Raw genomic sequence first — 23,221 nt, forward strand, 5'->3', positions numbered from 1 at the left:
TAGATTAACAATGTCCTGGGAGTCCAAATAAATAAAAGATTCTCACACTATTAAGTCAATGTCTGCCCAGTGAAAAGTATTGCTATAAAGGATGCTATTGACTTCAAACGGCCTTAAAATCACCCGCACTTGCTCGTCCACCGATGAGCCGAAGATGAGGTGTAAGTTACCGGTCTTATGTTTTGTTTTTTTTTTTTACCTTTTAAAAACATTGTAACATGTGCAATCAACCTTTACAGCACGGCGTAATGTCTGAGATAATCACATTGTGCACAAAAAAAATAACAAACACTTGTATATCCATACTATGACTTGACATTTATATATATTTACACTTCATAACGGTTTGTTGATATGAAATAAATCACAGGAAGCAAGACATTTGAATAAGAAAACTTGGAGCAGAGACATAAGGCCTTTCTCAAGCTGCGTTCTTGTCTGTACTTGTGTTCTTGTGGACTTGTGAAACGTCATCAGTCGCAGCCCAAGTACTGTTCCAATTCAAAGTCCACGTCAAGCCACGTCCAGTCCAAATGCCCGGATGTGGACTTGCTCCGCCCGTTTTATCGAGGATGCATCGGTGGGGACTTGTGTGGACTTGGGGCAGCCAAGTATCCCAGAATGCATTTCGCATGAAGCAGTGGTAATGGTAATGGTCCCCGGGAGTCTGTACTCTGTAGTCGAACTTGCCAAGTCTGAACTACCAAGTCCGCAAGTCCGGACTGTGCGTACGTGGTATTGAGAAAGGACCATAGAACAGTGGTGCTAGCTAAAAGCTAGTTACCGTGATCAGTATTAGTAGGCATACATGGATATGCATATCAAAAGCGGCAATATTTGGAAGTTATTGAGAAAGGTTTTTAGAAAGATGGATGATGGTAAACCAATGTCAGATGTGAAATTAGAAAATAAATTATGATTAATGACCCATTACTCTTTCAAATATCAGATGAATGATGATGAAGGAGAGTTGACTGTATGAGACTTAGGAATAAATAACATAAGTTATTTATCACTTTATAAATAGATATAGTGATAGAGCAGTTAAACAGCAGTTGTGTCAGTGATTCAGTGAAAGACAGTATGATTACTTGACGCCCTGAATGGCACCTCGGTGTTGAATTGCATATGTTTGCCAAACCATTAAAATTGCTGACGACAGAGAAAGACTATAATACAACATTGCCAAATATAGACAATTCCAAACAAAAAAAAGGCACAGATCCATTATGCACTTAAGCCGCGTTTCCACCACAGGAGGATTTCCCCAGGAACTAGGAACCTTTGGAGGAGCTCAGTGCGTTTCCACCGCATGGACCAGGGCCCACATTCAGTTCCAGGGACAAAGTCCAAGAAACCAAAAAGTCCCTGCTCGGGAAGTAGTACTTTTAAAAAGTCCAGGAAGTTTTGGGGTGGGACATTTCTGAGCGGTCGAGTACTCGCAGCATTTTATTTCAGACACCACTTTTAAAAGTCTGCATCAACAAACTGACTGTATGTCCTTTTTTTTTTGCTCTAAAAATGTTCCATTTGTATTAAAAAAAACCCTGAAAAAGCCGTTTTTTGGATAATAAAAAACAGAAAATTAATAAACGACCAAGTGTCTGTATATATATATATTTACACACACACACACACACACACACACACACACACACACACACACACACACACACACACACACACACACACACACACACACACACACACACACACACACACACACACACACACACCAATGTATGGTGCGTATACTGTAGCCAGTAAGATTTTGCCCTCCTCCTATTCCCTGTGTGTGAACTCATGTTTTTGAATATGTTTCAAACTTGATAATATAATCTTGCTTGGGAGAGTGAATATCTATTTTGACAGTAAAACATGGACAGAAGAATGACATGGATAAAGAAAGACAGTTCTCTTTCTTTATCCATTTAATTCTTCTTGTTGGTGTAGACTTCTTCATTACCGGCACCTACTGGACTGGAGTAGAGCAGTTTGTTCTATAGTCGTACGTCAGCAGACAAATTCGCATAATCTTCGCGGGTCTTTAGACCATGGTGGAAACGCAGACAACTGGCTGATGGAACCTTTCGGTTCCTGAAAAAAAGTTCCTGGGACTAAACATTCCAAGTACTTTGGGCGTAAACGCGGCCTACGATGTTGAACAGTCAATAGTGAGCCGAACCGCGTATGATTTCATCCCTTTAGTTCATATGATACATAACTATAAGTGCATGACATCACTAAAACATTTTGATAAAAACACAAAAGTTTGTAGAGGGGAATATTTCATGGGTTTGCAGTGACTGAGAGCGCGAAAGGAATATATAAACAGTTTCAATCACATATGTTTCTTTTTAAATGGATATAGTACCTACTATGTGTGAGCTACGTTAGACTACAGCGCTCAGGTACGATCATGCAAAATCTGTGATGACGAGGAGCCGAGTTGATCTAACTTTGGTAGATGCGTATGCGTTGGGATATGTTGCTGCGGCACAGGGGACAGCCCTGCAGAGCTTCACTGCAAACAGGACAGCAGCACACGTGACCACATGGCAGGAAAATTATTTGAGCCTGAGGGGGGAGAAAAGAAGAGCTTGTGAGTAACAGGAATTTCAATGCAAAGCCTGGTCCACACTACTAGATTTTTACAATCTAGACATCCTGAAAATGTGAGAGACCCCACACATAACGATGATACATTTAACGCTTTTGTTCCTCTAGCGTGTGGAAAGCAACGATTTACCCGAACAACACTACACACTAACAGATTCCATTCACCAACAACCAGAGTACTGATCTCACAAAGCCACACAAAATTCAACACGGGTGTAGTTACGCAAGATTACAAGAGACCCAACTTTCGAAACCGCAAATCCCGCGCAATCCAATGTGACTTTTGAGTAAACAGACATGGCGGGCGATCGGCTAGAACTAGCTATGCTATTTTTTTTGCACTTTTCTTTTTGCACACTAAACAAAGATAAACCAATGGATGAAGTCATGGAGACGGCGTGAACATGTTGCTTTACAGTTGGCAGCGTTCGCATTTGCTGCCATGGCTGCTTTTGTGTTTATGACTTCTTCCGTTTCAGTCAGCTTGGCTCCCGATTGGATATCATAAAAATAAATAAATAAATAAATAAATAAACAAATAGATAAATAAATATATCGTGACTTACTCACGATTGTCAGAAAGGGGGGGAATCAGGGCCGAAATCGGCTTCATTATCTCTTTCAGCATTTTTTTTTGCTGACAGTATGCAACACGTGGATGTGTGCTGTTCCGAGGGCGTTACTTAAATGAGCGTCTCACCCCAGTCTCCATGCAGACCACGCATTCGGAGCCGCCTGGCCCCTCCACGGGGCTGGAGGCCGCGGGGGTGACAGGGGACCCTGGAGTGAGCGGGAGGCTGAGGATCTCGGTGGAGATAGATTGCACAGGGGATTGGGCCAGTGGTGCTGATGGCAGAGTCACCTCCTCTTCCGCCTCCGGTTGAGGTGCCTTACAAGCCGCTGAGGAATGAGAGGAAAGATGACACATGTCATAGACAATTTGAATATTTGAATATATAATTGAAAAGTGTCCTGAAAAGTGAGGAATGTACCTTCAGAGGAGTTGGAGGGGTGGTCCCTGGCACAACTCAGAAGAGCTCTCTGGATGCCCACTTCCGTGACACCAAGCTGGGGGACAAAGGAAACAAAAAGAACAACAACAGTTAGCCCATCTATCTGAGAAAATCCCCCCAGAAAGATGTATTTGCATCTATAAGCTTTCCAATATATAGCCGACAGTCATTAAGGACGTAAACATTTATTTGCTTACATATTTTGATATAGATATATATAATGGGACCCCGAAACCATTCTTTTTTTTCCTGTCCTTAATTAATGAATGCGGCCCCCTCCACGAAGGGAGCACATCGGTGTCAAACTGTCCCCAAAAACGTCAACCATTCAGCCTTGGATATAGGATCCTTTGGCAACTTGTGGAAAGACGTTTAATCACATCCACTCACAAGGGGCTTGAATTCGCTTCTAGGTGCCTTTTGGAGTAACTACTACTGTATATACTAGATATAAAATAATCAGCGTGGGTAATACACTCACTGAGCACTTTATTAGGAACACCTGTACACCTAATGCAATTATCTACTCAGCTAATCATGTGGCAGCACTGCAATGCATAAAATCATGCAGACAGGGGTCAGCGGCTTCAGTTAATGTTCACAGCAACCATCAGAACGGAGAAAAAATGTGATTTCAGGGTTTTCGACCGTGGCATAATTGTTGGTGACAGACGGGCTGGTTTGAGTATTTCGGTAACTGCTGATCTCTGGGTTTTTTAATGCACAACAGTCTCTACAGTTTACTCAGAGTGGCCTGAAAAACAAAAAGCATTCAGCGAGAAGCAGTTCTGCGGACGGAAACGTCTTGTTGATGAGAGAGGTCAACGGAGAATGGAGTGGTGCAAGCTGTAATAAAGGCTAGGGTTACTCAGATAACCACTCTGTACAATTGTGGTGAGCAGCCAAACATCTCAGGATGCACAACCCGTGGAACCTTGAGGCGGATGGGCTACAACAGCAGACGACCACGTCGGGTTGCACTTCTGTCAGCCAAGAACACAAAGCTGAGGCTGCAGTGGGAACAGGCTCACCAAAACTAGACAGTCGAAGACTGGAAAAACGTAGCCTGGTCTGATGAAACTTGATTTCTGGTGAGGCGCACAGATGGTAGGGTCGGAATTTGGCGCCAACGGAATGAATCCATGGACACAACCTGTCTTGTGTCAATAGGCCAGGCTGGTGGTGGTGTAATGGTGTGGGGATTTTTTTTTTTTGGCACATTTTGGGCCTGTTTATACCAATCAATCATCGCTTGAATGCCACAGCCTATTTGAGTATTGTTGTCGACCATGTGCATCCCTTAATGGCCACAGTTTACCTGTCTTCTAATGGCTACTTCCAACATGGTAATGCACCGTCACAAAAGAAAAGTCTCAAACTTGTTTCATGAACATGACAATGAGTCCCATGTTCTTCGGTGGCCTTCCCAGTCACTGGATCTCTATCCAATAGAACACCTTTGGAATGTAATAGAACAGGAGATTTGCAGCATGAACGTGCAGCTGACAAATCTGCAGCTGACAAATCTGAAGGATGTAGGATCATGTCAAAATGGACCAGAATCTCAAAGGAATGTTTCCAACATCTTGTGGAATCCATGCCAAGAAGAATTGAGGCTGTTTTGAGAGCAAATGGAAACCCTACCCGGTACTTGTATAGTGTTCCTAATAGAGTGTTAAGTGAGTGTACATTGTAATTGATAATGTATTTGACCAATAATAACTGAAACTAAAGAAATCCTAGCAACGTACATTTCTTCTTTTTGGTTATGCAGAATTTGACCAAGACCACTACACAGTAGCAGAGTTTCCGTTATCCTGCAATTACCGTTTTTTGACCGGGGAAATCTGACATATCTGACAAGTCTGACATATTTAAATCTCTCCGGTCATAATAGTCCAGTGAAAATAATTCCCTCTCAGCACAATTTCAATTAGTGGGTGATAAAACAATAACAATAAAACAAATCACCATATTTTTTGCCCGATGTCAAAATAAAATAGAGTTGATCATTTCGATAAAAATTCTGCGAATATCTGAGGAGAAGCAGAAACAGGATGTTTCGATTACAACAGTGCCACATACATCCATAGTTTGCCGTTTTCTTTGGGATATTTACATTTGACCCAAAGCTGATGGTAAAATCCATTGTGTTGTAAAATATGTCAACGAGACATGCCAACGAAGAAGGACAACACCACAAACGTTCTTATTTATTTGGGCCTACTAGCCACATTTATTTTGTTTTAGAAATTATCAAAATCGATTGAAGTGAAATGCTAATTAAAGCTTGTTACTTATTTATCACAAACGGAAACTATTTGATTTCAAGTTACAATATCTGCAATATTCATTATTTTTTTATTTTTTTTTAAATGGCATGAACTGACGGGACTTATTTTATTTTGAATATTCAATAAAAAATATTATAAATCTACATGCCTTCACGATTTCATTCTTTACATAACTTGCCTATCAACTGTTTTCAAGCTCAATAAACACAGATAATATTTGACCAGAATCTCTCCCATTTGCCCAGGACATCAAATCACACATCTTCCAGGACAACAATTTTTTCTGACGGAAACTCTGCAGTTTTCCGTGTATATGATGTATATAGATTTTTGATGAATGAATTTTAATTCACTTATTATGGCATGATACTTAACGAACCTTGTTGAGGTCAGAGGCGTTCATGTTCAGCAATGCCTTGATTGTCACCCTGTGGTGGGCCAAGACGGGCATGTAGTGCTGAGCGGACAGTTTACACAGCAGGTTGACCAACTCTTTCTCCAGGCCCGCTTCCTGATCCAGGCAACATGCAGATGAAAGGCAGAAAAAGACACAATAGGAAAGAGATGCTCACATCACTGTACACACACTTCATACACGTTGATCGCTAGTGGGGAGTTGTTGTTTCATTATATATAATAATATAATTAAGTATAATTTTTTATACTAAAGTATCTTTCATATAGGCTGCTCCAACGTACTTGCATTCGCAGCGATAGCGGCTTTGCATCCAGCAGCCTCTGGTACTGAATCATCCAGTAGTTCTGGTGGTTGGATTCTGCTTTGAGCTCCATCTCGGCCTGAAAGACCCAAACAAATGCACATTCACGCATATGCACAAATAAAAACACAGCCTTTTTAACTGTGTTGGTAATCCAGTCGCCCGAGGGAAATCTGTAGTAAAAAGAAAAAAAAAAAAAGAAAAGAAATGCCATCCATATTTGGCCAGGATTCAGATTGGAGCAGTGTTTCCCCTATATACTGTATATTACCATCATGGCAAAAATTATTTTACTTGGTCTCGCTTTTAAGTCCCACTTTTTAGAACAACAGCAAAGGAACTGTATTGCGATTAATAGCAAGGGCACTAATCTCATGCTCATTGGTGTTCTCTGCTCTGGACACCACTAGAGCAGGTTCCAAGGTAACAAGATAGGGATTTCTGTAGGGTCTGGCACCTCTGCATTAGTTTACCACCCTGCCAACTATGGTAATTATACTATTCTCCTTTAAAAAAAAAAAAAAAACAGTCTGGAAAGCATCGCTGGCGCCTCACCAAAACCTGACGAAGCTCCAATTCTCTCTGGTCCTTCTGCTTGAACAGCTGCTGCAGCATGTCGCTTAATGCAGAGCGCTGCTCCACAAGGACCTCCTGCGCACGACATACACAAGCACATAAATAAATAAATAAATAAATAAATAAATAGATAAATAAATAAATAAATAGACAAACAAACAAACGAGATTTCTATTAAAAATAAAAAATATTTATTTAAATACATAAATACACGCCAACATTTCTTATCTTTTTTTATATTGATGATATCAAGAGAATTGAGAATAGTTATCAAAATATACATGTGCATTAAGTAACATACCATTGCTACCGAACTGGATAACTTATTGAACGCTTCCGTGCAATAGCAGGTGTGGAAAAGTCTATCAAAAACTGGTATTGGAACACAGTTAGTGGCGCAATAACCGGAAAAAAAACCCCACAAAAACAAAGGAAAACAACACATGGAGATGGTCAACATCAGCGCAGTCAGCGTTGCCGCAGCGACCTCTCCTCCAAACACAGGTTTTTCCAAAAAGACGTAAAAAAGTAATTGAGTAATTTGCATTTGAGGACGATGCTCAAGAGACGATCGCAGATGCTCAAAAGCTCTAATGAAAGGGTATTCATTCCTCCACTTTTTGCCTGATTTTGATTCAAATACAGTTTTGTAAATCTAATACACTGGAATACAGTGCCCAAAAAATATATAAAAATAAAAAATGATCCCCAAAACAATAAAAAAAAAAAAAAAAAAAATCACTGCAGCAAACCGACTCTACTTTTACAAATACCCTCCCTCCTTCCCGCTCGCTAAAAAAATAATAATAATGACGCCATGGTTTTTTTAATGATTTTTGTAGTGATGGCAGTGCAGGTTGCATGAAATACTCCATAATAAAATAATTACATCAACTAAGAAACATATATAATATTTTTGGTAAATTCACTGTAAGCTAAATAGCACTACTTATCAATAAGCATGCCGACCAATCAAAAATTACTTAATTTAAGGGTTTTCCTTTCAAGATAAGGGTTTTATTTATTTATTTTTTATTATGTTTTATTTGTTTGGATTAATCAATATAATAGTTTTTCCTATTTATTTTCTTCAACTGTGTAATATTCCCCATGGTGCAATGGCATGGAGAGGACAAAAGGAAAACCGGCATAACCAAGGAAGAACGAAAAACGAAGGTGGGCAGAGACGGAACAAATGCGTTGGTACCAACCTGCAGGTTCTCAATGTCCAGGTTACGCCTTTTAACCTCCAGCTTAGTCAACTGCATTAACTCACCCTCTATGAGCTTTATCTGGAGACAATGGAGATAAAAGAACATGAAGCTGACAGGGATCAGGCAGGTGACCGATGAATGGGAAGTCAAACCATGGCAGTTAGGAATGTTTTGTTAGGCAAAATTATTGTTTTTTTTAGTGTGTGCAAATAAATATCAAATTAAAGCCAAGATGGAAAAAAAGAAGAATTGTAAAATGGATGGTGATACAGCTTTTGCCCCCTTTCATTATCTGGTCATAAAATGCGACTCGCTACGCAAGATTTCTCGTGTAAGTTTAATTTTATTTGTTTATGGTAACCGTAGATAAGTATGCTGGATATTTGGACGCTTCCACAAAACAAAGCATCTTAAGCCTTCCTGGCAAATTAAATTGAAATACTTGTTTAATCTGTAAAATTCATGCACAACTTTATCAGAATATCTCATTTATTAGTAACGTTTTTTGGGGGGAAAAAAAGAGCATTTTTTAATTAATAGTTGGAGAAAATTTAAGTGGAGCAAATCCAAAAGAGGTCGGGTCTCTTCGTGACTTTATGAATGCAAAGGTTCTAGATTGAGGACAGACTCCTCAATTCAGTAATGTAAGAGGCCACACTCTGGGTGTGAGGCAGATACCAGATAGTGGGTTTTTTTTTCACAGCTGTATTTCGCTCCTCATTTGGTCAACATTTGGTGAATTCCAGTTAGCGGTTTTGAGTGTCGTATTCAAACATGAAAACTTGTTTGCCTGGACTGATGTCCCTCCGCCTCACAAACCTGATTACGGATGTAGCCATGGACGCTGTCCTTCTGCAGCTGTAGAGCCTGGAAGGCGGCTTTCTGCATCTCCTCCTACAGAAAATGCAAATGTGTGAGAGCGCGACTACCGTCCAATCTTCAAATCGTAATAAATTGAACCACTACCTAAATCTTCCACCCATAGTCAGGATGTCCAGAAGTAAAAAAACAAAATAAAAAAAATATATATATAAAAAAGTAACTTTACTGAAAATGATCTCTAGAGCAGTATCTGAAATAATTATTATAATTCAGTGAAATTATCTAAATATAGTATTATATATAAGAAGTTGACATTTGAGTAGCACCTTTAACAAGGAGATGCATAAATACTACTAGATAGTTGTGTTGCACTCAAACGATTTATACATCACATCATATCCCTTTGAAATGAAATATAAAATATATTTTTTTAATTAACTACATCTGCATCCATTAGTGTGTTTTATTGTTCATGAAGTAAACCAACTGGAGAAGAAGGTGGAGAGAATGTTTACACGCACACATCAATTCAAATAAAGTGAGTAACCAGAATCAGGTGATATTTTGAATAAGGTGTAAATGTGTTATGTACATTATTTCGATTCCTTCAACCAACCCAGCTTGCACAGCTCATTCATCAGCTGAAAATATAGAACAGAAGTCTGTCTGATATGACCCTTGTTTTGTATTGTGTATTTCTATCGTCTGGGATTTTTGGTTATCGCAATATTCACCCAAAAATATTATCATATTCGATGGTGTCTACAGGACAGTTGTAATATTGCCAAAGATAAACACCTTGTGCGGAATATAATCTGAACTTCGTATGGATGTCCACACACACACACACACACAGACACAGACACAGACACAGACACAGACACAGACACAGACACAGACACACACACACACACACACACACACACACACACACACACACAGACACAGACACAGACACAGACACAGACACAGACACAGACACAGACACAGACACAGACACAGAGAGAGAGAGAGAGAGAAAGAGAGACTGTACCTCCTGTATGATGTGGCCGATGGCTTTGGTCTTGTCTAGCAGTTGAAGGGTGAGCACATGGTCAAACCTCTTGTCTAAACTCTCCAGACTAAAAGAAAAAGGGGCGAGGGGCGTAAAGCAAAAGAATTCGAGCCCAAATCCCTTACTGCTCTGACTTATTTTTATTTTCAACTCACTCAATAAAAAGCGGCGATCAAAACTTTGGCATTGAGGCATGTTTCCTACCTCCTGCAGGCCTCAGTGACCAGACTCTTCCTGCGGTAATCACTTGCCTCCTGAAGAATACTCAGGGAATAACTATCTGACAACATCTTCTGCATAGCCACTGAGGAAGTGAAGAAGAAGAACTTAATTCATCCTCATCCTGTGCATTTAATCCGTCCTAGTACCAGCAGCAGTGAGCAGATATGCATTACCTGTGCAGAGTGTTTAAAATCTAAAATACTAAATAAATCCTCACGCCCTCAGTTCAAATTTAAGATGTAAACTAATTGCAAAAACAAAAAAGTGAAATATACATATACATTCAAGTCTCCAGACCACTGACCTGCCACTTCCCTCTTTCTCAGAGAGTTGGCTTCTTCCTGTGTGATGGCAGTCAGATGCTCCATACGAATCCTGTTGGGGAGAAAAAAATTAAATAAAAAAATGTCACACCTACAGATTTGATTTGATTCGATTTTTATATCTTGTTTATCCTATTCGTCATATAAAACACATTATTTCTTTAAATTAGGCTTGTTATGTTGAGAGATGTGTGTGCATGGTGCCATGAACATGATTCTAAATCGTTTTGAATTTGATAATAAAATGGTGTACTCACCGTTCTTCTTCCAAGGCTTGAAGAAACTCTGCACTCTTTTTCTGCCTGAGTGGATGAATAAATACATTTTTCTTCATTCATTAAATTAAATGTGGATTCTGGCCATGACATATTCCGTAGATATCGACTCAGAACATCCGAAACAAAAAGCCCCTACTTACCGGTTGTTGGCTATGAGCAGGTTTCGAATGCGATTGCTGACATTGTCTTCGGCCTGTCGGACCCGCCCCAGGATCATCAGCCTCTCGGCCTCCTGGACCCTCTGTTGCTGAGACAAGCCTTGCTCCATACGTTCCTGCTCCTGCAGATACGCGGTGGTGTGAAACGGGATTATTGAATGTTATTTAACGTTAAATGAGAAGGATGGGACGGCGAGAGCACGACGTACCAGTCGGACTGAGTGGAGGATGTTTTCCTTGTGAGAGTTGTTCATCAGAAGTAGCTGGGCGTGCTCCCTCTGCCTCTCTTCCAATTGCCGCTCAAAGGCCAGCTTCTCCTGCTGCTTCTGATCCTGGGGCGGAGAGGGATTAGCGTGTCCTATACAAGTGTGTGTGTGTGTGTGTGTGTGTGTGTAAGAGGGCTTTCTGCATCTCCTCCTACAGAGAGCGCAGGTGCTGAGCGATCTTCAAATCATAATAAATTGAGCCACTACTTCAATCCTCTACACATAGTCAGGATGTCCAGAAGTAAAAAAAAATAAAAAAATAAAAAAAACTATTAAAAACAAAACAAAAACCTTTACTGTATAGGATATCTTGAGAAGTATCTATGTTTGTAATAATTATTATAATTCAGTGAAATTATCGAAATAGGGTATTATTTAAGAAGTTGAAATTTGATTTGCACCTTTAACAAGGAGACGCATAACTACCGACCACCATCATAATTTAACCAAAAAAAAATGAAATGGGAAAAAAATATACCCTTTGGGTTTTAGTTGTATTTTACTCAAACAATTTATCCATCGCATCATATCACTGTTAAATTAAGTACTAAATAGAAAAATGCATTTAACTACATCTGCGTCCATTGGTGTGTTATAACGTTCATAAAGTGAACTTACTGGAGAAGACGGTGGGTGTGTGTGTAAGAGGGGAATAGGATAAGAGACCGTATAAGGACTGCAGCTCACTTGAATATCTACTGGAGGGGTTGTCGACAGCATTTGTCAGATTGTGGCAAAAAGCTAAGGAACTGTAAGCCTATATTCATTATTACCTTACACTGTAAGGCTGCGATATATCACACTATCAACTGTCATGGACAATGATTTTCCACTTCCTGTCCGGCAATTCCCACTTCTTGTGGGAAAGATTGTTTAGTCATTGTGACGTCTGGTGTATACTAATGCAGTTCTGACATTGAACACAGGGTGGGGCATTTATGTAGGAAGTTCAAGGTGAAGAGAATCAGGTGTGTGGAACGGAAAGCAAACAATTTTTGACCGTGTCATTGTATCAGCGTAGGTATAGGGGTAGGAGAATGCTGAATCGAAATTCTTGAATTTAATATAGACAATGGCGCTATCTTCCTATGCTATAGTGAGTAGCCTGAGTGTATGCCGAACTATATACAGAAATATATACAGCACACTGGATGTTGCTTTATTTTTAGCCCAGAAAACCTGTTTGCCCCTCAGTGGCTTATTTAGGTATATTAGGTTTGTTGAAAGTCATGACAAGTTTGTTTTACTCTTAAACTTGTAAAAGTATGGATACGATATTGACATTGATGGTCCTATGCTGCTGAATTTGATTGTACATTTTTGTATATCATTGTCCGTCAGATTCTAAAATAACGTAAAATAGATGATTTCCCAAATAAAAACAACAACAAAAAAAAAAACGATAATTGATCGAACTCAGACCTCAAAAAATGGGTCAAATTTTGAGTCAGGAATGCAATTACTGTACGTCATTCAGGGATGCAAACACACATATCGTGAAAAAAAGAGAGCTACCCAAAGACAAAAAAAAAATGCAACAGCGTAATATCTTGTAACCTTGTGACGAAGGCCTGTGCTATATACTTTCATAAATAGTCACTTCTATTTAATATACTCAGATCAATAAGGGACAGACTTAAGTAGAATAAGAGCCTTACTTACAAATACACATACATACCAACATAACTGCAACTCAAATGTTGGGGAGTAGGTAACTACAGAACATGTAGTTCAATTATGTCCACAATGTCCAACCATGTCCTCTCCCATGCTGCCCCAGTGAGGCACCAAGCAGCAGAAAGCAGCAGAAATTTTAAGTCCGGTAAGTTGTGAGGTGGGGCCCCCATGGATCAGGCTTGTTGTTCCAGCACATCCCAAATGCTCGATCGGATCCTAACCCCAGCCATCCACATGATGTAGAAAAAAAATGTGATTCATCAGACCAGGCCACCTTCTTCCATTGCTCCATGGTCCAGTTGTGACGCTCACGTTCCCATTGTAGGTGCTTTCGGTGGTGGACAGGGATCTGCATGTGAACTCTGACCAGTCTCCGACTACGCAGCAAGCTGTGATGCACTGTGTGTTCTGACACCTTTCTATCATAGCAGTATTAACTTTTTTGGCAATTTGTGCTACAGTAGCTCTTCTGTGGGATCGGACCTGACAGCCTAGACTTTGCTCCCCTGGCCCATGACCCTGTTGCCGGTTCACCAGTTGTCCTTCCTTGGAACACTTTTCCACTCCTCCCAACAGGTCCTGACATTTGAGTAGAATTCTTCGGTCTCCAAAACCGCCCGCCCGACCCCAACAAAAACTCTTCAGATCTGGACGATTCACAAGTCACCCAAACTGACGTGAAAAAAGCGGCATTCCCTAATAAGCAAGTTGTTTGCATCCCTGATCGTTCCATTAACAATGTCGAGAATTGGAGGGTTTGTTGAGTGGTGCATCAGGGCCATTAGTGACAAGCAGGAGAAACATGCAGCTTTTAGTGCTCAATTATAATGTAGATATAACTCAAGCTATCCTAATAGACTTGGTCAGCCAGCAGCGGTGTTGTAAGAGGTCTTCTCTAGACAGCGGTAAAATCATTGTTACCCCCTAATGTGGCATTGTAATGAACAATAGGCAAACAAGTGTGTCAGTCGATGCAACATACCTTTCTCTTCTCATAGTCATTGAATTTGTTCTGCAATAGAAAAAAACGAGAGTCCTAGTTATTTATCCCATATGATCAACAGGAACATCAATTTTTTTCAATCAAGGACCCCTTATATGAAAAAGAAAATCAACCAAGGATGGTGACAGGCGGGATTTGTTTGTCCAAAAGGAGATAATTATATACGTATATATTGCATAAAAATATTATATTGCAGAAAATTAAAAGATGCAAAGGATAAAAAAAGAACATTTAAACAAACTTTAAATTGTTTTTTTTTGTCCTTTGCATCTTTTAATTTTTCCGCAATATAAAATTTTCTATGCAATTTATATGTATATAATTATCTCCTTTTGTTTTTTTTCCCCCAAAATCTTTTCATTTATTGGAGGACAAAGGTCAAAGACAAACTACCAAAATCCATTCAGTACTTTGTTGTCATAGGCAACCATATAAAATGCTCACACACGTAGCAACATGTGGCGTGCTTAAGGCTGGATTATGCTTCAACGCCTGTGCGTAAGCAAACGTGTTTGGGTGTCGTTCGGAGACGTTCACGTGGCTGTTTTGTTTCGTACCTGTACGGATTTTGCGCATAACATAACCGGTCCACTGACGGTCAGTGTCGCATTTAGTAAACAACAATGTCCAGAAAACAGAGGATATCTGTTTTTGTTTTGTTTTATTTTCTCCAAACTTTAGAACTCAAAATATGGTCCACAGAGTTGTTTACGTGTACCTTTGCAGAAGCATAAACCAGGCTTTACTTGTACCCACCCAGAACTCGGAAAATGCTGATGAGACATTTCAACAACTACCATGTACTTACACTCAACAAACCAACAAGACTTTTATACCTCACCTAGTTTTTCCCCTTGAAATGTGAATTAATTCAGATTGACCTCCATTTTATTTGTAAACGCCATTAATTAATCATTAATTAATCAATACTTTTCGGGAGAGAGAAACCAGCAGCATTTCATTAAACATTTGCTTTTGCGGTGTCTGTTTGCAGTCAACCATAAACCAGGCTTTCGTCTCGTGCACTCAGACACGGAACATTTCTGGTCACTGACGGCGCTTGACCCACCTACCTGCCAGATCTGCTCAGCCCCATCGACTTCATCGTTGTGCGCCTTGCCGCAATCGCTTTCCAACACGGGCAAGAGATACTGGGACGGGGGGGAGTATTCCTCTCCCAGCTCTAACAAACCAAACAAAGATCAATGATTAAGAAGTAGCCAACAATCCTCTGCAAGCTATCAAATAAAATACCACGTGCCACAGTCTTATTTCATCCAAAGGTATAAAGCATGCAATGAATCAGCTTTGCATGAGAGCCAAACAATGCTCAGTTCCACCCTCGTGGGAACTGCTCATCTAGCTTGCAGCAATAGCTAGAGCAGTTTAACATATATTAAATACGTATGTGAGGTTTGCGAAAAACACGTAAAATGCCTCACCCAAACACAGGAAACGCTGGATGTCCTCCGTCCCACCCGTGCACACGGACGCCGGTGGATAGGACATCGCGGCGGCATCGAGGGTAAAGCTCTGCGAGCATGCCAGAACACTCCGATTACGCACACATTCCCAGAAGCACAAAGTTAACGGTCTAATTGAGTCATTATTTATTCACGTACGTCCGCCAACACAAACCTCCAGAGTTCTAATGTAGGCGAGAGATTTAGGTAGGTGGCAGATGTTGTTTTCACTTAAATCCAGGGTCCGCAAGCTACTCATAGAGCCCACCGACGATGGAAGTTCCCTGAGAGAGTTGCCTGTCAAAAAAAAAAATTATTAGAAACCCACACTGTTAATGTGGGAAAAGAAAGTGAAGCTCAGACTGTGTCCTATGTCAGCTACATGCAGTGAGGGAGCTATAGTCCACATTTTGAGGCATATAAAATGCAAAACGGTTACAAAGTCTAAATGGCAGGCTAAATCGGGCGCAAAGTAAATAGTAAATTTTGAGTAAATTAAGACTTGATGTCTCGATATGGAAATTCTCGCATGATAACATTTTTAGCCGTGGTGCCGAGCACCACTTTGCCCCACACCAGACCTTTTGCGTTAAGCGTCTGCAGAAGGCACAGATCTCCTATCGATTCTGGCAACTTCTTGATTTGGTTCCTCTCCACGTTAAGAACCTAGGAAAAAGATGTGCACCGAAAGAAGGTTCATCACCGACGGTTCTTTTCCCCCCATTGCTACATGGAGTGCATTACCGGTAATGGTTTTTACCTGAAGCGATGCTAGCTTTCCAATGTCTTCTGGGAGCGAGGTGAGCTGGTTTTCATGGAGATCCAATACCTGGACAGGGAAATAAGGGAATGAATAGGGGCATAACAAAATGTTATTAGGTGTAGGGGTTACATTGAACTGTCAATGAGCCTTGAAATGGTCTAAAGGATTCAAAACAAATGATTACCTTATAGTAAATACAAAAACATAATCAGGTTTGCATCCTATGACAATGTCACTGGAGCAATTTAAGGGAAAGTGGTACACACAGGGATTATTTTGTTTCATTCAATAAGGAAACAGAGAAAAATAAATTAAATACATCTACGATAAAAACACACTGTTTTTATTAGTTAATAATGCCCTCCCCATCTGGAGATACTCAGACGGGCAGACGGTTCTAATTCTAATGATCCCCCACTTGACGTAGGAGGGGGAGGCAAATCTGAATGGGTTGTTGAATCACATGTTTTCTGACTAAGGCAGCCCACAAAAAAATTGTCTGAGTTGTCTTATTTTAGTTTACGTGTTAACAGGCTCATCAGAGACTCAAATGTATGTGTGTGGCAGACGGGGGGGGTGTGGTTAAGCCCCGGTTCTGCAGGTTCTGCTGGCTTCTTCCCACCGCGGCACAGCTGTACCGGGTCCGCCTGATTACCCTTATTTGCGCTGATCGGTCGGACCCGGCCGGGAGTTTTCTGATGTGCTGTTTTGTCTCGCAGTGGGGATCATGTGGTGCTGGATACAAGTCCCCGCGGACCAGATCGCAAGGCATACGGACCCCGATTCCGATTAATCCGACATTACTTTATGTCCACGTTTTGGCCAGCGAGCCTTTCTGTTTATGAGTTTTAATTAAAAAAAAAAAAACACCAAAAGTCTCTGTCTTCATCCCTGAACCCCTATCCAAGTCTCACAATGTGCCCAAGCACTGAAAAAGTGAGCTTCTCACAATATGTGACCTTTAAAATCTAATGACAAGGACTTGGTAAAAGGAGGTATTGGTGTAAATATATTTGAAGGTAAACACAAAAAATAAAAACATTGACTGTAACTTTATTGGCATTGTCCAGCTAGTTCTTCCTTGAGGTGAAAACTAATATTGTTTGCCCTATTAAGCAACATGGCTTTGCATGCTAAGAATGTTTGATACTAACCCCTAACCCTACCACCAAACCCCTACTTTTATGTGTTCATGTTTATTTAACTTTATTTTGTTTACAAAACAACAACAATCCAACTTCTAAATCAGAGAACATCTAAAAACATGATGCCAATAATTGTGCAACTGCCGCCGCCCCCCCCCCATGATCTGAGATTTCGTCTTATGACCCATACCTTCAGGGTAGCAAGGCTGCTTATCTCACATCCTTTTGGAAGTAGAGTCCTCAGTGCATTTCCATGAAGAATGAGGACCTAGGAGACCCAAAACAGTTACGACGCAAGTTGTGATGTGCAAATGACACCGCAAACGTTGATTCTACAAACAAATAACTGCTGGAGATGCACCAGCACAACAGTTTCACCACCGACTCAAGATTCCTACATTTAAGGTCATGTTTGAAAACGTGTCAATCTTATCCATTGCTTCTGCTGAACATCGCTCATGGACCATTAGAGCAGAGTGATTAGAACATGGTAAATCGGGGGTAATATGGCTAGTCACTAAATAAAACAATACAACTGAGACAGAATATTGATTTGAAATCATCTTAAAATTAGTATGTCTCCAAATCATACGCATACCTTCTTCTGTAGCACCCTGCAGAGAGAAAAGGCACTGGACGGCACCTGAGGAACAAACGGATCATACATTTCCTCTGTCTTGTTTGTCATAACAATCAATTAATCCAGCTAGGCATTTCTACAGAAGAGGAACATCGGTAAAGACAACAAAATGGCACAGGTCAATTGAATACCTTGCCGACAATAGCAGTCGACCGCTCAGGCTTTTTTTTTTTTGCATTGCCTTGCCTTGCCTTGCCAGACATGAAAGGATGTGTTCTTATTGGCCGAGCGTTTTTATTTTCATTTCTGAGACGCTATATGTTAAAACTAAACAAACGATTCGATTTCATCATAGTCCAATAACATCACGTCCTATCTGTCCGAAATAGAGACCAGAGTGAGCGCCCTATCAAGTATGAGGAAAATCCAAGTCAACCCTTGGGGCAACATCTGTCTGTCCTCCTCCATGGCTTTCTTCATCGAATTTTTCTGATTCAATTTGCTGGCTATTTTGCCCGTAGACGCATAACCCTATCTTTCCCATTGGGTCCCTTGTAAGTTACAAATGACGTAGGCCCTTCAAAATACAAACCGCCGAGTTTTTGCTGTTTGTGCTTTTCAGAATTTTATTACGGTAAAAAATTACACGGTCTAAGCATTTTTTATTTATTTTTTTATAACACCAAAGACAGTATACACCCGTAACAGCAATTAAAAACTGTTTTACTGCACAGTTAAACAGTTTCACGTGGATTTGGCACAACCCAGTAACTTTAACAGAGCTACGGACAAAAAAAACTAAAACTATAAAGTTAAATTGACTACAAGGTAGGACACAGAATGTAGTTGTCCCAGAATTTATGTTTTGTAACATACTGTTAACTATACATGTATGTCTAATTACTAGTAGGAATGGCAAATCATGGAACATGCAGGCACGTGGGCGGCTGCCAGATTTACAGATTAACTGACCTAAGTACTGTTCTACTGGAACAGAAGATCCACAATGTATCTGTTAAATTATTTCAGTTGTCAAATGTTGTTATGGCACTTTAGATAGCTAACCCTTTTTCAGCTGAATTATTTATTTATTTATTTTGGGGGGGGGGTTCAGACTGTGTTCAATCAATCAATCAATGCAACACTGTCAGTCATCATAAGCAGTTGAGTCAATAAAAGGACACTATACCTCTGACAGCTCACATGCAGAGATGTCCAGAATATCGTCAGCACCTGCCTCCTTGGACTGTCAAGCAATAAAGATTCACTGTTATTATGCGGAAGATGATCTCGAACAAACAGACAAAAGACACAAACATTCCCATACCACTTGGCGGTCTGCCACTTTTATTAGCGATGCCGCAATACAATACTATAACTTGTACTTAGAGATGCGCCGATCCACTTACTTCAGTTCCGCTCTGATTCTGATAAGCACAGTATGTGCCCATACCGATAGTGGATGGGTCCCCTCTCTACTTGTACTCGCCGTAGACTCACTGCTACTTGCCCATATTGGGATCACTCACTAGTTTACTGTCTACATAAATAGAGTGTACATATCTGTTAGTTCTTATCTCATTTTAATTCATATCTCTTTTCTGACTGCACCGTCGTGTTGCTGCTCTCACGCCTGAATTTCCCTCTGGGGATTAATAAAGTGTCATCTTATCAGATGGATACTCAATTCATCACCGAAGGTCATGAGGACCTCAGCTTACATCAACACAATAGGCCAAATAATAATAATAATAATAATAATAATAATAATAATAAAGAAATATATAATAAAGAAATTTAAAAATGCATATGGAAAATTTTGAAAATACACAATAACCGTTAACTGTCGCAAATAAGAACAAATTGCCAATATACCGGTAAACTAAACCTAATAATAAACAATAACGGAAATAATAATAATAAATAATACAATATAAAAAAAAAAAAAGAAGAAATGCTATAACTAAATAGCCTAACATTCAAGGGTGAGGTTTCTTCGTGTATCGCTTTCTATTTGTTAGCTGTGGGGTACAGGCACAGACACAGACGCAACACACGCACAAGGCAAACCGAGGCGTTTACCAGACAGAGCTGATACTCCAGACGCTTCTTGGAGTCCTCGCTGGGTTTCCTCTTCCTGAAGAACAGAGGCATGGCGGACGCCTTCCCGGTAGACCCTCCCTGGCTCTGCTCCTAGCGGACGCGCGGATGCTCGCGGGTCGGTCGGCGTGTCATGGAGACTGAGCAGCGAGAACCACAGCGGGCTGTCAAGACTCGGGGGGGGGGGGGAGTTGGCCGCGCACACAACAACAACAACAACAACAACAACAACAACAACAACAACAACAACAACAACAACAAACCCCACCGGGCCCTCGACGAGAGTACGCTAACCGGCTAGCCAACGACGAGCCAACGAAGCCGGAACAACAACGCGCTCTCGGTCGTCCTCGGCGAGGAGAGAACCGGCGGCTCCGGGTGGTTCGTTCTAGTTATTAATGACATACAAAGGAAAGTCCTCGTACGATGCTGTGTCGTCAAACATGCGACGTTCGGACGTTCACTCGCCGATTGGATTCAGCGACGACATGATTAATATATATATATATATATATTTATATTCTTTGTTTTAAACGAGAACATACGGTGGCTCGGCCCCGGCTTGTGTCCGTGTAGTCCTAATTCGACGTAACGTACGCGAAGATCCTGCCCAATCCCCACCACACCGCGGTCCAGGACCGGTGTCGCGGCAGAAAGTGCCTCGTCTGACGAAAAAAAAACGATTTCCGTCCGCGGGAACGCGCGCCGCAGCCTGTTGAAGCGGCGTCTCTTCCGGCTCGTGTCCGCCGCAAAATGACTGGGTTAAATTCATGTGGGTTATATTTTAAAGATCATAGCCCACCCAGTCGCTTCTACTGCATTATTTTACCTGCTCTGTGCGCTAGAAAGTATAACCAATGCTGCCCTCTTTACCTGTTGAAATACATTTCAAGGGCCAATACGACCCCGTCAAATGCATTTGCAACTTGCCAAAAAAGTGAATGCAGCTCCAACCTCGCGAATGAGAGGTTGTTACTCCCTCAAAATGACTTGGGCTCATTCATGAGGGTTATATTTCAAAGGTTATGGCTCACCCAGTCCCCCTTTTTCACCAGTTGACATATCTTTAAAGGGACAATACAACCCATAAAGGCAGTTTCGCACTTGCCAAAAAGTGATTGCATCTCCAGCCTTGTGACTGAAAAGTCATTTATGCCACAAGGTAGATGCCGAAATCACTTTTCTGGCGAATGGAAAACTGCCTTCTATGGGCTGCATTGGCCCTTTAAAAGGTATTTCAACAGGTAAACTTGACAGCATTGGTTATATTTTCTAGGGCACATAGCGGGTAAAATAATGCAGTAGAAACGACTGGGTGGGCAATGATCTTTGAAAGGTTGTTTCTGCCTCAAAATGACTCGGTTTATTTCATGTGGGTTATAGTTTAAAGATCATTGCCCACCCAGTCATTTCTACTGCATTATTTTACCTGCTATGTGCCCTCGAAAATATAACCAATCTACCCTGTGACTGAAAGGTTGTTTCTGCCTCAAAATGACTCGGTTTAATTCATGTGGGTTATATTTTAGTCACAGGGTAGATGCTAAAACCACTTTTTGGCAAGCGGAAAAACTGCCTTCTATGGGCTGCATTGGCCCTTTAAAGGTATTTCAACAGGTAAAGAGGACAGCGTTGGTTATATTTTCTAGGGCACAGAGCGGGTAAAATAATGCCGTAGAAACGACTGGGTGGGCTATGATCTTTAAAATATAACCCACATGAATTAAACCCAGTCATTTTGAGGCAGAAACAACCTTTCAGTCACAGGGTAGATGCTAAAACCACTTTTTGGCAAGCGGAAAAACTGCCTTCTATGGGCTGCATTCGGCCCTTTAAAGGTATTTCAACAGGTAAAGAGGACAGCGTTGGTTATATTTTCTAGGGCACAGAGCGGGTAAAATAATGCAGAGTCATGAGGATATTTGCAAAATAAACAATTTCTTTATTTTATATATACCCCATCCGTCAATCATGTTAATTATAGTCGAGTTTCCAAATCTGGGCATAAACAAGGATACTTGACACACCGAACACATACAAACATCGGAAACAATCCTACAGTATTGCCTATGATCGCGTAAATGTCACGTTACGCTGTAAAGTGCAAGCACTTCTTCGGCCACCATTGTGATCTGTTGGGTGACAGGGGACGCGAAAGTTCCAGAGACGACGCACCTCCGCTCTGGGCACGGACGTCGAGTGGCGCGTGTCCGCACGGCGCGACTGTTCGGTTGCGGCGGACACGCGCCTGAAGAGACGCCGCTTTAACAGGCTGCGGCGCGCGTTCCCGCGGACGGAAGTGGGTTTTTTTTTTTGCCCGACGATGACTTTCTGGCGCGACACCGGTCCTGTGTGCGAGCGCACTGTGCGGAATCAACGCCACGTCTCAAGATCCCGATTTGGGGGGGGGGGGTACTGAATCCATTTCGACAAATTCTATGGAAGGATGGTTACTAACAATGTATTCATTTTCCTAAGAGTTTTGAAGTTCCTCATATTTTATGTTGAAATGTGGCGCCGCTGTGCGCGACGTGAATGGAAGCGAAACAGTGCGGACGATACTCGATATTTAAATGACACAAAAACATTTTTCAGCTTGTACTTTACATTTTGTACGGCAAAATGAAAATGGTGGCAACATATAATAAAATATTATATTATATTCATGTAATAACCGATATTTGAAAGATAAGGTTATGTGCATATGCATTCATTTTGTGAATGTAGATCGTTTTTTAAGCCAGTTAATATTAGTGATGAATGATGGTTATGGTTTCCATTATTCTGGGAAGCAATAGTCTTACTGAAATAACCCTTACTATAACTCAAGAACCTGCACTTCATTACTCATGAATGTCAGGTTCGTTGAATATATCAACAAAAGTTATTTGTTGCACTTTTGACACCTGAAATGTGTGGCGTTTGTTTAATC

The 23,221-nt window shown here is 40.9% G+C and overlaps 1 protein-coding gene across 5 annotated transcripts; it reads right to left on the reverse strand.

Annotated features, from left to right (window-relative positions):
* Positions 1 to 299: 299 nt before the first annotated feature.
* lrsam1 (leucine rich repeat and sterile alpha motif containing 1) lies at positions 300 to 20,949 on the reverse strand. 5 transcript variants are annotated; one of them, XM_080018228.1, is made up of 26 exons: positions 20,835 to 20,933; positions 20,584 to 20,677; positions 20,272 to 20,429; positions 19,379 to 19,435; positions 18,208 to 18,252; positions 17,800 to 17,877; positions 16,462 to 16,530; positions 16,283 to 16,367; positions 15,877 to 15,998; positions 15,681 to 15,771; positions 15,312 to 15,421; positions 14,218 to 14,247; positions 11,502 to 11,624; positions 11,275 to 11,414; positions 11,114 to 11,158; positions 10,838 to 10,908; positions 10,516 to 10,615; positions 10,291 to 10,378; positions 9,255 to 9,329; positions 8,433 to 8,513; positions 7,201 to 7,296; positions 6,626 to 6,724; positions 6,306 to 6,437; positions 3,612 to 3,687; positions 3,320 to 3,519; positions 300 to 2,577 (listed from the first exon to the last, which is right to left on the reverse strand). In XM_080018228.1, exons 3-26 carry the CDS (start codon positions 20,341 to 20,343, stop codon positions 2,455 to 2,457), a joined length of 2,208 nt encoding a protein of 735 aa, XP_079874354.1. In that variant the 5' UTR covers positions 20,344 to 20,429; positions 20,584 to 20,677; positions 20,835 to 20,933; the 3' UTR covers positions 300 to 2,454. The 5 variants fall into 5 exon arrangements, with proteins under 5 accessions (XP_079874354.1, XP_079874353.1, XP_079874357.1 ...); XM_080018227.1 differs by having other exon boundaries at positions 20,272 to 20,453; XM_080018231.1 differs by lacking the exon at positions 20,584 to 20,677 and having other exon boundaries at positions 20,835 to 20,949.
* Positions 20,950 to 23,221: the final 2,272 nt, after the last annotated feature.

Source organism: Zeus faber (assembly GCF_960531495.2).
Source record: "Zeus faber genome assembly, chromosome: 17".
Lineage (NCBI taxonomy): Eukaryota > Metazoa > Chordata > Actinopteri > Zeiformes > Zeidae > Zeus > Zeus faber.